The sequence below is a fragment of the Bacillus rossius genome, chromosome 8 (genome assembly GCF_032445375.1).
Source record: "Bacillus rossius redtenbacheri isolate Brsri chromosome 8, Brsri_v3, whole genome shotgun sequence".
Classification (NCBI taxonomy): Eukaryota; Metazoa; Arthropoda; class Insecta; order Phasmatodea; family Bacillidae; genus Bacillus; species Bacillus rossius.
Genome location: NC_086336.1, coordinates 51986845 through 51998997, shown reverse-complemented (window position 1 = coordinate 51998997; position 12153 = coordinate 51986845). Strand labels below are relative to the sequence as shown.

The 12153-nt window shown below is 34.8% G+C and overlaps 1 protein-coding gene across 2 annotated transcripts in view; it reads right to left on the bottom strand.

Moving 5' to 3' along the window:
- The window catches only part of LOC134534925 (myelin expression factor 2-like), a 47683-nt gene extending 36259 nt beyond the window's left edge, over positions 1 to 11424 (bottom strand). For both annotated transcript variants that reach the window (XR_010075556.1, XM_063373648.1), the window contains exons 1-3: positions 11232 to 11424; positions 4187 to 4371; positions 236 to 390 (exon numbers count right to left, since the gene is read on the bottom strand). Coding sequence is in view for 1 of the 2 variants with exons in the window: in XM_063373648.1 (XP_063229718.1) it covers positions 236 to 390; positions 4187 to 4371; positions 11232 to 11257 (366 nt within the window). In the remaining variant the exon portion in view is untranslated. The remainder of the gene's footprint in view (positions 1 to 235; positions 391 to 4186; positions 4372 to 11231) is intronic.
- Between the last annotated feature and the right edge of the window lie 729 nt (positions 11425 to 12153).

Sequence of the window (12153 nt, the reverse complement as noted above, 5' to 3'; positions counted from 1 at the left end):
TACAGTGGGAATTAAAAAAAAAACTATATTTTTGAACAAATTATTTATCATTGCTACCTTAATTTGATATTTGAACACATACGTATTTTGACCATATAGTATTACTTCTAAAATATAATTAAATACAAATGCCATAATTTTTAAAAATATAATTTTCTCTACACTGAATATTCTATACTCTACTGACCTTACCCTACAAAATGGCCATACAAAAATTCTAAATTTTCATGCTTACCTTCTTCACAACCAAATTTCTATTCTGCAGTTCATATCTGTGCATCTTTTCCACTGCTATTCTTGCCAACTCAACAGACTCAAACTCCACTATGCCACAACCCCTTGGTTTGTTATTCTCATCGTTGAACAATTCCACAAAAACCACTTTGCCAACTGAGAACAAACAGTAAAATTTTAGTATCAACAAAGCAGGGTTGGCTGATTTAAACCACAATGGTTTAAACCACCTTTTAAACCATTGTTTAAAACAAGTGTTCCTTTTTATATATATAATAAAAATAATAATAAAAAAAAGCTGCCATTTTTTTAATAGAATATTTTAATAAATTTTAATGAAATTAATTCCACTCTAAAAAGAACAAATAGTTTGCTCATTAATGTTTCTTGTGAATTACAGGAGCAACATAATAATATAATAATTAGTTGTGCACCGATATGACTTTACCGATTACCGATTCGATTACCGATTATGAGAGCAATAATCAGCAGATACCGATTCAGTTACCGATAATAATGAAGAAATTTTTTTAAGTGTAATAACGCACACAAAATTTTTTATTCCCATGTGAATTTAATAACAAGAAAAGGTAAAATTGAGAATACAGTTATAACAGTATAAATATATATAAAATATACTATTAAGTCATTGAAAGGGGAAATTAAATTAACTTCTATTTAAATATTTGTTATTCTAAACAACTTGAACTACAGTCTAATAATTGTAATTTACAATGGGTAAGTTTTTGTTGCGGAAAACTAAAATTATTATCGACTATCACATAAGGTTGCATCAAGAAATTACCGTTTAACAATGTAAACATGCTGCTTTATTTTGTTCACTTGAGTTTATAGAAAAATGTTTCCACACTTCACTTTTTTTTTCTCCCTACTCGCCATCTCACTATAATTATATAAAAATGGCTAAAAACCAATTCTAGCACATGTGATTTTATTTATGTTGACTGAATATATAAAATTATAAATACTTTTTCACTTTTCAAGTCACATACAAATAACAAACGGATAATGTTACCAAAGACGCCCATAACGAGTTTGTAAAACGCAGTGATAAAAACTAGAAGGTATCGGGACCACGATTTTGAACCGCTACCACGACTCGAAAAGATTGATTGTCATAGATTCCACTGCAACTGTTTGTGGTATTTTGATTGCATGCCATCTATTTTACTTCTCTGGCTATACGTAATGTACAAGGCCACTAAACAAAAGACGAAACGTAAATAAACGTGTAGGAAAAATGCATTTTTTATTGTTTGAGGCAATGAGATTTATTAAACTTAACGAAATATCTGTAATTATGATATGACACAGTTAGATGAATTTTGTAATATATACAAATATTACCGTATTTCGTCCTAAAATGTGTAACAAAATATTACACGGTAAAAACCTACTTAATTACGCCGGGACGTAAATAATCGGCAAAGTAATCGTTAAGATAATCGCCGATTACGATTAATCGGTAAGTAACCATAATCGCCGATTACGATTCATCGGTATCCGCATCGGTGCACCACTAATAATAATCAAGATCTTATCATTTAAATTATCTGAATAAGTTCTAATTAAACCCAGCTAAATAATCCTCTAAAATTAAATTACCCTCTTTTATCGCATAATCGCCGTACCCATATTTTAGGGCGTCAAAATCGGGATACAAAAACTTATCGCGTAAATGTCGCATAATGTTTTTCTGGTCCCGCTATTAGATGCCGAGTGCTTTGTGTAGGTATCTTTACCGTATAAAACTAAGTATTTTAAAGTAGAAATCTATTATTTATTCGGACATTACCACTTACTTATTTAATTAACGGAAATACGAAGTTGTCTGACGTGTAAATTTTCAGGGACGCACCACAACGCCGAACGTACAATAACGCCGAATACCATAACACAGAATGTCAAAATTGACCACAACGCAGACAGCTAGAAAACTGCTGTGTACTACAACGCCGAAATACATTAACGCGAAAAAATGTCATTGCAGTACTGCCACAAAGGTTACGTTAGGTAAGGTTAGCACACAAATTCATTCAGTTGTTTTTCATTTTGCTCCTGTGGACCCCCTTCCCTGCAAAATCATTTTGCAGCGTTGTGGTACACAGCAGTTTTCTAGCTGTCGGCGTTGTGGTCAATTTTGACATTCGGCGTTATGGTATTCGGCGTTATTGTACGTTCGGCATTGTGGTAACGACCCTAAATTTTCTTTTAAAGACTTTTTAAACGTTATTTGCTTATTTCCTTTATCTGATCGTCTGCGTCGCCGTGGTGTACCACTTATAAACATGTAGCCAGCGCTAGTTGGCATCATTCGTGTTTGGTTATGTAGCTGTCCGTATAGAGCACGCGCACGTAGTCGAATATCGATATCTTGCTGATTGCATGCAACACGCGCTCTCTGTCAGGAGCTGAGTATACATTTGATGGCCCGCACTCTTTCGTGGCAAGCGTGTAATACGACAGTTACGCGTTAGTTCACGTCACATATTCAAGCGGCTTGCGTTCGCGTCATAGATTTTATTTTTCCATTTAAAGTTGAAGAATAGTTTTTGTTTAATGAATTAATGTAAATTGTTTGGCGTGCTCTTTTGAACTTCACTTTTTAAATAAACGTACTTCTCATGAATGTGTTTTGTTTTCATGAATAACTTTACCTAAAAAGTAAGATTTATTTCCCGCATAATCGTCGCACCCCTACTTTTCAAACTTCATCCTAGAAAAAAATATGCGGAGACTATGCGAGAAAACACGGTAGTAAATTACAATCAAAAGTATAAAAAAGGAGGAAATAAATACATTTATTATTTTTAAAAAATTCATATTTTGTGGGAAATCCCCAATTGTACTGTAAATCCCCTTTCTGTGGGAAACACCCATTCTCTTGAGAATCTTCATCCTGTGGAGAAATATCCTTTCTGTGGTTAAGCCCCAATCATATGTGCAGATTTGCTGGACTTCAGTTCTTTTCTGGTTCACCATGAGTGGCAGAAAGTGTCGTAAGGCTTTTATTTGCACATGCTGAGAACCAAAATAACTATAAAATAATTTAAAAAAAAGGTTTAAAAAAAATGGTTTAAACAAAAAAAAAATATTTGTTTGGTTAAGAAAAAACTGTTGCAAACAAAGACTAAAATTTATGACCATCTACTGACATAAATTTTTCCCCCCTTGAACAAGGAAAAATGTGAAGGTATGTTTATCTGTTGTGGCCATTGATAATAACACAGTTCACCTCAATGTCACTATGAATAAAATGGCTATCTAGGCCTTTCAAAGTTGGACTACATACTTGTTTCACAAATAACATTTTAAATGTTCAACTCACAGTGCAAATGCTTTAATACTGTCACATCTCCCTTTTTCCAGTTCATTTTAAATTATTTGGGTAACTAGAAAAACATATTAAATTAATTTTGTTATAATCGGAAATAAATCTTGCTATGTATACCCTTTCTTATGAAATTGGCAGGTAGTACACCAAAAAAATTCTAAATTATACTCTCAGCTTCTTACTACAACACATTAACTGATTAACAAAACAGTTTTAGTCAAACATTTGAATTTTGTACTGTTAGTGAGCTAAAATATAACAAGATAACCAAGCCATTAAATATTTAAATACGTAAATATTTAAAATTATAGAAATCATTAGTTCAAAACATACGTGACGACATTACAGATACCATAAATGTAGGTGCCTGGTAGAGTGTAACTTACTACATTAATAATTCTGTTCCTTAGCATAAAATGGTGCTTATAAAGCACGTTAGTACATTGTTGACAAACAAATCATTTACTGCGTGGATGTAGTATTATGAAGTCCTGCTACGAAGTTTAGAACAAACTCCGCATGACCATGGGTAAAACCCACTGCAAAAAATCTTGAACTCTCAATCTTCAACCCCAATAGTTAAAATGTTTGCAATACCTTCTTTTCTGAAAAGATCCTTCAAATCCTGCCACCCAAATTCATAAGGAATGTTTGATACAAACACCCGTCTGCCACAGGGAGATTCATCTCTGTCATCACTGCTGGCACGTGGACCAAATCTACTGGGCTTATCCCGCCTTGTCCTTTCTCTTCCTCTATCTCCAAGGTCTCTGAGAGGTGACCTAGAGCCAAACAAAACATCCACAAACTCCATTTCACGACAGAAAAACACGTTCTGCTCCATGTAGTACCTCATATTTGTTACTAAGATGGCAACATCTTACATACTTCCAAACTTATGACTCCGTAAGAGAGAACTACTAGAACACCACAAAAATGGAATAAGAGAGAGTAAATGCTAATTTATGCACATTGCAATCTAAGGATAAGATGTACTATAGCTTTAAACACCTAGGGAAGAAAGTAGATGCATGTCTAGATATATTGTGACGGGACTCCGTCAGACGTCCCGCGTACACCTATACACAAAACAATAAATAACCTATAACATTAGGGGGGGGGGGGGGGGTAGTTAGGTAGAGCCTCGGTACTAGAGATCAAGTCTTCTCCCCATACAGGGAGTGTAGGGAACGATTTATGCACTGAAAAGAAACATTATTAATTCATTCAAGCACAGATTTTATTTACTAGGATAGCAATAATTAAACAAATATTTATCAAATAAATTAATAATAAATAGGATAACAAATTAATTAATAATAAATAATTTAACAAAGAGATTAAAGATTTAGTTACAATGATTTTAATTACGTTAGCGTACACAGCACGCTATACTACACAACATGACAGCCCTCTAGTCATTAGCACCCACTCAGATTAATAATTGTGCTACAACCCAGCACATATCTGCTCGCATCAACCTGGTACCGCGCCTGTTAACATTTAAATCATAAAAAAAATACAAGATAAGACTAAAAACTAAGTTACTTTGAATTACCACATTGAATTTAGAATCGGGACGAAGACCGCCCGAGAAATGATAGTGGCGGACGAGCCATGGCCAACCACTTACCCTCTGACTTGAGACGGAGAAAAGTTGTTTCAAACCGACGTGGACCCGGCTTCCAGAGGTCCCCAGGCAAAAAGCCTCGGTCCCTCCCTGGAAGGAGGTTTTAACTACAAAACTAGGCCACTCCGAAAAAAAACACGAACACCGGGAAAACTTAGCCACGGGGAAAATGGCTGTCCCTCCCTCCCGCAAGGAAAAACGAAAACAAGCGAAGACGACAATTCCTTCTGCGCAGGCGCGAGCGAGCTCTCCCTCCCCCTCTTGCGCTGTTCGATTATTTCTGCCTACGTTTCCAAATTCGGACGCAAGATGGCAACACTAATCAGGACAGAGTCCTCGAAACGAGTACACGAAGCTGAAAATGACAGAGACAAACAAAATCGACGTTACACAGCGGGTTTTTCTGGAACGGCGTGTTGCAACCTCTCGGCGGGCCCTGGCCAGCGACCCACGAGAATTAGCAAACCACGCAGCCTCGCAAAAGCCCGCGGTGCCTGCAAACTAACGTCGCAGCAACCTATATTCCACTACCCGTGTGTCGAAATCAACCGGCCGAGCCTGGAAACACGCACGTACACCAACACGTTAACCTAACGAGAAACAAAAGAAAAATAAATTTAAGAAAAAAAGTAATGAAATTTTCAGACCGTGACAATATAAAAAATAATTAGGGTGTGGGGAGAGACTTGACAATAAGTCTTTTTTAATGCATCTCAAATTCATTTTAACATTTTACCTGGACAAGCTTCTACTTTCTTCCTAGGTGTTTTATGCTATAGTGCACCTTATCCTTAGATTGCAGTGTGCATTAAAATGAGCATTTACTCTCTCTTTCTAATGTAAAATTTCTGGTATTAGTGCTGCCCTCTCTCACCGCCAACGGTAGACCAACTGCGAACCCCTAACACTTTGCACCACTCGAGGTTGACTTTGACTTTTCCATTCACTGTTTACTTGCAATAAATAGGAATATACGTTTTCCACATACTAGAGACATTCAATAATTAACTGCGCAAGGAAATTTTCTTAATTCCTACTGGTTTGTGAAAAAAATAACAGTTTACAGCTTACATTACAATACCTATGTATTTATGCAATCACAGACATTCATTGCCTATGTTTTTACCCATGTGGGATTTAAATTTTTTTTTAAGAACTTTAGTAAATGTAAGTGGTGTTATCATGAAATTTGTTGAAATATTGACCGTATTGCAGTTGCAAGGAATTTTTAATGCTTGTATTTCATGTTTGTTGTTTTATTAGAATAAGTATTGTATTACAAAATATTTGTTTTGTTACATTGCATTTAAAGTACATACTATTTTGAGTCACAATGTAATGAACGAGTCTAATGGGAGTCTAAAATTTGAATTGAATTATTAAAGTCTTTAATTTTCCGCAAGGAATACTGTGCACTGAAATAACTGACACATTGAACTTTGCAGTCTTTCCAGGGATTAAATACGTGTATTCTTTATTCTTTATGGCTGGTGTTTCATGTATCCAAGTTTATCCCTGGATACTGAAGGCTTGATCCTGTGGTACATGATGCTTGCTGTTTTAGTTCAGTACATCAAAAGATTCTGCACATAAAAAAGATTGTGATATAAGAATTATGATTGTAGATGAAAAAAAAATCCTTTTTATTTCACTTACGATCATAATTCATTATACAACAATATCTTTTTTTATGCAAAGGATCTTACGACATACTGAACTAAAACAGCAAGCATCATGTACCACGGAATCAAGCCATCAGGTCTTTACTGAGGATAAGTTAGATTCGAATCTGAAAAGTTACCGAATCGTACTGTAATTATTGTACACACCATAAAAATACAAAAATTCCTTCGTGCAACAACAGCCTAAGTCAATTCTTTAAATTAATGTGTATAAAACAGGGGAAAAAAATTGCATATGCATGTTCATGAACTTAACGTGTTAATAAAATGGTTTGCAAGAACGTTCTTCAAATTTAAATAAAAATATAAATGTTTATTTAGGTTAAATAATTTTTGAAACAGATTCAAATTCAAAAACAAGCATAATTTTAATATATAAAAATTAAACTAGACAATGGTGCAACATTCGGCTTGGTGCAAACGTTTAAGGAGACCCTTGGGTACACCACACAACCTTCAGAACTGGGGGATATGGCACCACTTTTTATCAAAGCCCCCCCCCCCCCCCCCTTTATGGTAAATGGGTGTATTTAGATGAGACTTGTCAATAAAAGTAATCAATACCAATTAAACTAGAAAATGGTGCAACATTCGGCTTGGTGATAACGTTTAATGAGACCCTTGGGTACACCACACAACCTTCAGAACTGGGGGATATGGCACCATTTTTTACCATGAGCCCGCCCTTTGTGGTACCTAAATATTTGTATTTTGATCAGACTTGTCAATAAAAAAATCAATAACAATTAAACTAGAAAATGGTGCAACATTCGGCTTGGTGCAAACGTTTAAGGAAAGCCGAATGTTGCACCATTGTCTAGTTTATTTTTTATTAATTTTTTTATGGACAAGTCTGATCAAAATACACACATTTACCACAAAGGTGGGATCTTGATAAAAAATGGTGCCATATCCCCCAGTTCTGAAGGTTGTGTGGTGTAACCATGGGTCTCCTTAAACGTTTAAACTAAGCCGAATGTTGCACTATTTTCTAGTTTACTTTGGTATTGATTTTTTTTTATTGACAAGTCTGATCAAAATACACACATTCACCAAATGGGGGGCTCGTGATAAGAAAAGGTGCCATATCCCCCCGTTCTGAAGGTTGTGTGGTATACATAAGGGTCTCAAAGGTTTGCACCAAGCCTAATGTTGCACCATTGTCCAGTTTATTTTTATTGATTTTTTTATTGACAAGTCTGATCTAAATACACCCATTTACCACAAAGGTGGGCTCATGGTAAAAAATGGTGCTATATCCCTCAGTTCTGAAGGTTGTGTGGTGTACCCAAGGGTCTCAAACGTTTAAACCAAGCCGAATGTTGCACTATTTTCGAGTTTAATTGGTATTGATTTTTTTTATTGACAAGTCTGATCAAAATACACACATTCACCAAATGGGGGGCTCGTGGTAAAAACTTGTGTCATATCCCCCCGTTCTGAAGGTTGTGTAGTGTAGGTACATAAGGGTCTCAAACGTTTGCACCAAGCCGAATGTTGCACCATTGTCCAGTTTATTTTTTATTGATTTTTTTAATGACAAGTCTGATCAAAATACACACATTTAACATTTTGGGGGGCTCGTGGTTAAACAAAGGTGCCATATCCACCAATTCTAAAGGTTGTGTGCTGTAACCAAGGGTCTCCTTAAATGTTTGCACCATCCGAATGTTGCACTATAGCCTAGTTAATTTTTATATTTCAAAATAACGTATGTTTTCAAATTTGAATCTCAATTTCGAATATTACTTATCCTAATTAAACATTTATATTTTTATTTAATTTTGAAGGACGGTCTTGCCAACTATTTTATTAAGATGTATAAGTTCATGAACATGCATATATAATTTTGGTAAATCTGTATTGTACGGATTAGCGCCAAAAAAAATCGTACAAATATGAAATAACTTTCACTATATGCTCTTTTATGTCCTCTTTTCAAAACCGCCTGCGGAGATTAAAAATTCCAATTACTTTTGGAGATATCGCCGTTCTTATTTTGCAATACAAGCCCTATGTAATCATTCAACAGGCGCCATTTTATATTTTGCCGTGTGTGCGTGAATGCATAAATAACAGAAATTTTCCATTAGGTAAGGTTAGTTATATGATAAATACTTCAAAATAAACGGAAATTAAAAATAATATCAATTAATTTTACTTGTATAGTTTTAAGTATTTATAATGTAACTGACCTGACCTAACAAAACGGGACAAAGGTAGATTAGGTCAGGTCAGCTACAGTATAAATACTTTGAAACTGAACGGACATTAAAAATAATAAAAATTAATTTTAATGGTTGTTTAGTTTTAAAGTATTTATAATGTAGCTGACCTGACCTAACAAACCGGGAAAAAGGATGAACAGTAGGAACTCACGTAATTTTCTTTTTACGTGATGTAGTCGTTCAACTACGTCGCGAAAAAAAAAAAATATCATACTTGTAAACAAGCAACAATGGGAACGCGGGAAGCCTACGATTCACTCATCCTTTTGGACATACCCGAATACTCACGTTGGCAAGCCTTCTTTCAACAGACGAGAGGCGAACGCCCGATCGTGCATCTTCGGTTTTTTTTTTTTTGTTTATTGTAAATAAATATGCAACTCTAGAAAACTAATGGTCAATTAGGTATTGTTAGCTATATTATAAATACTTGAAAACATTGTGGATGGTTGATTTGGTTAGGATAGCTACATTAAAAATACTGTGAAATCATGTTAACGGTTTCCTAGCGCTGGATAGCTACATATTAAAAAGTTATTTGCTAAGCAACCATAAAATGATTTTACAGTTATTTTAATGTAGCTATACTTACCTAATATAACCAACCATCCACAGTGTTTTAAAGTCTTTTTAATTACTTCTTGCTAATTTTAAGAAAAGAAGTCTTGCCAACGTGAGTATTCGGGTATGTCCAGAAGGATGTGTGAATCGTAGGCTTCCCGCTGAACTCCGCATCAGTGCACATCACGAAAATTAAAAAATTCCATATCTCCTAAAGTATTTGGAATTTCTGATCTCCGCTGGGTTTAATGAAAAGAGGAAGTTAAAGAGCACAGAATAAAGGTATTTTCGGATTTTTTAAAAATTTTTTTAAAAAAATCGCCAAAAAATGAATATTAAAAAATTTGATATCTCCAAAAGTAATTGGAATTTTTAATCTCCGCAGGCGGTTCTGAAAAGAGGACGTAAGATAGCATACAATGAAAGTTATTTCATATTTTTACGATTTTTTTTGGCGCTAATCCGTACAATACAGATTTACCATAATTTTTTTTCCCTGTTTTATACGCATTTTATTAAGGAATTGACTTAGGCTCTTGTTGCACGAAGGAATTACTGTGAATTTCAGGCGTGTACATTAGTCATGGTACGATCCGGTAATTTTTCAGATTCGAATCTAAGTTATTCTTAGTCAGGTCTTTCAACGTACTGAACTACAACAAGCATCATATACCACATGATCAAGACAACAGGATCATGCGAAATAATCTTACGATGTAATGAATTAAAACAGCAAGCATCATATACTACCAAGGAACAAGCTAACAGGATCATGCCATCAGGATCAAGCCTTCAGAATACAGGAACACATTTCAATATTTGAAACGGAAGAATTAGTGTATTGTTAATTCTCCACAGTTGGCTAAAGTCGTGCTAAACAAAGAGATACACAATAGCAAGTAAACAATGACTGGCAGTGGCAGTGTAAATAAACAGGTTTTGCAACATAAGCTTTAGGCTATTATTTTCCATGAACCAGTAGGAAGTAAGAAAACATGTTTTCAGGGTGAATTTAGGCACGTTTCTAGTCCTTGAAAAACATATTTTACATCTTTATTTACTTTTCGTTCCACGAAGCCACGAGGTCCGATGCTGGTATAGTAATGTAAGCTATAAACTATAATTTTTCACAAACTAGTAGTAATTAAGAAACCATTCCTTCAGGGTAAATTTAGGGGTGTGTAGTGTGTGAAAGATTTCCAATTTTTTCTTTCAGTTCTAAAAAGCCGCGACGTTCGTTAACTATCCGAAGTAGACCAAGCATGTCCAGGAAATAATTTCAGTATAATTTTATCATCAAAAATATTAGGCGCAAAGGCATTTTAAGTAAAGTGGCGCCAAAACCAAAATTGTACAATTCATATGCAGTTACATTTATATTACAATATAATAATCTATGTTAGAGACAATGTTGGTACATAAATTTCTGTGACGCGAATAGTTCATAGCACAATATTACGAAAATATCTGCCCTAGATGAAAATCTAACAAAAGAAAGTAAAATGGCGGTATTAAAGATGCAACTAAATTATCAAGCGTACCTGTCCCTCGCGTTGTCAGAATCCATTCAAAATTTGCAATAAATTATTTTACTCACAAAAGAAATTATGTAACTAAATTAATAGTATCCCCGTACAAAGATACAATGAAAAAGCATTAAAATTATAACTTTTGCTTTCAAAAGAGGCTTTCCTTCATTATCACGTCAGATAAGTCAATTCCATAGAGGACAACGAAGAGAAAATAGAGATATGAAAACATGAAACTAACCCAATTGAGAGAATTTTTTTGTTATGAGTAAAAGAATTTTAGATATTCTAATCGCCTACAACTGGAAAAAATATATTTTTCCAGGATTTTTAAAGGTTTCAGCGACACACAATGGCAAAAATAAAATGGAGTGTGGTTGTGTCATGGACACGGCCGTGTGTTGTACATGAATACGTGTACATAACAGGTAATATTTTTATTGTAACACCATATATATTCATTGTAACTATTTCACACTAATGTTTTATATATGCAATCGGTATATTTTGACGAATGTCATAGCTTCTCCGAATAAAAAGTTATAATAAATGGAAATCTTGAAATGCAACAAAATGACCTCAAAATGGCGGCGCTTCTCTGTCCACCGCGCGCGATGTGTCACAGTCCTCATTTAGCATAACGAATTCTTTAATCATTTAGCTATCGGGTAGTATAATTAAATTTTGGATGGAGATGATAGATATGTAACTGCAACACCAAACTGTATCCCCGGTAAGAATTCCGACACACACACGAGACTGGAGAAAAACTCATAGTGCTCAGAATGTAGATCTTGTGCTCATTTTTGCAAAATTCCTGGAAACACCAGACTTGTCATGTGTTCAGAAGAGTCCCATTACTTCAGCCACTCATTTTTAGTGTCCACATTCTGGTGCCCAACCACAAACATCGCACTATCGCATATGCCTGGAA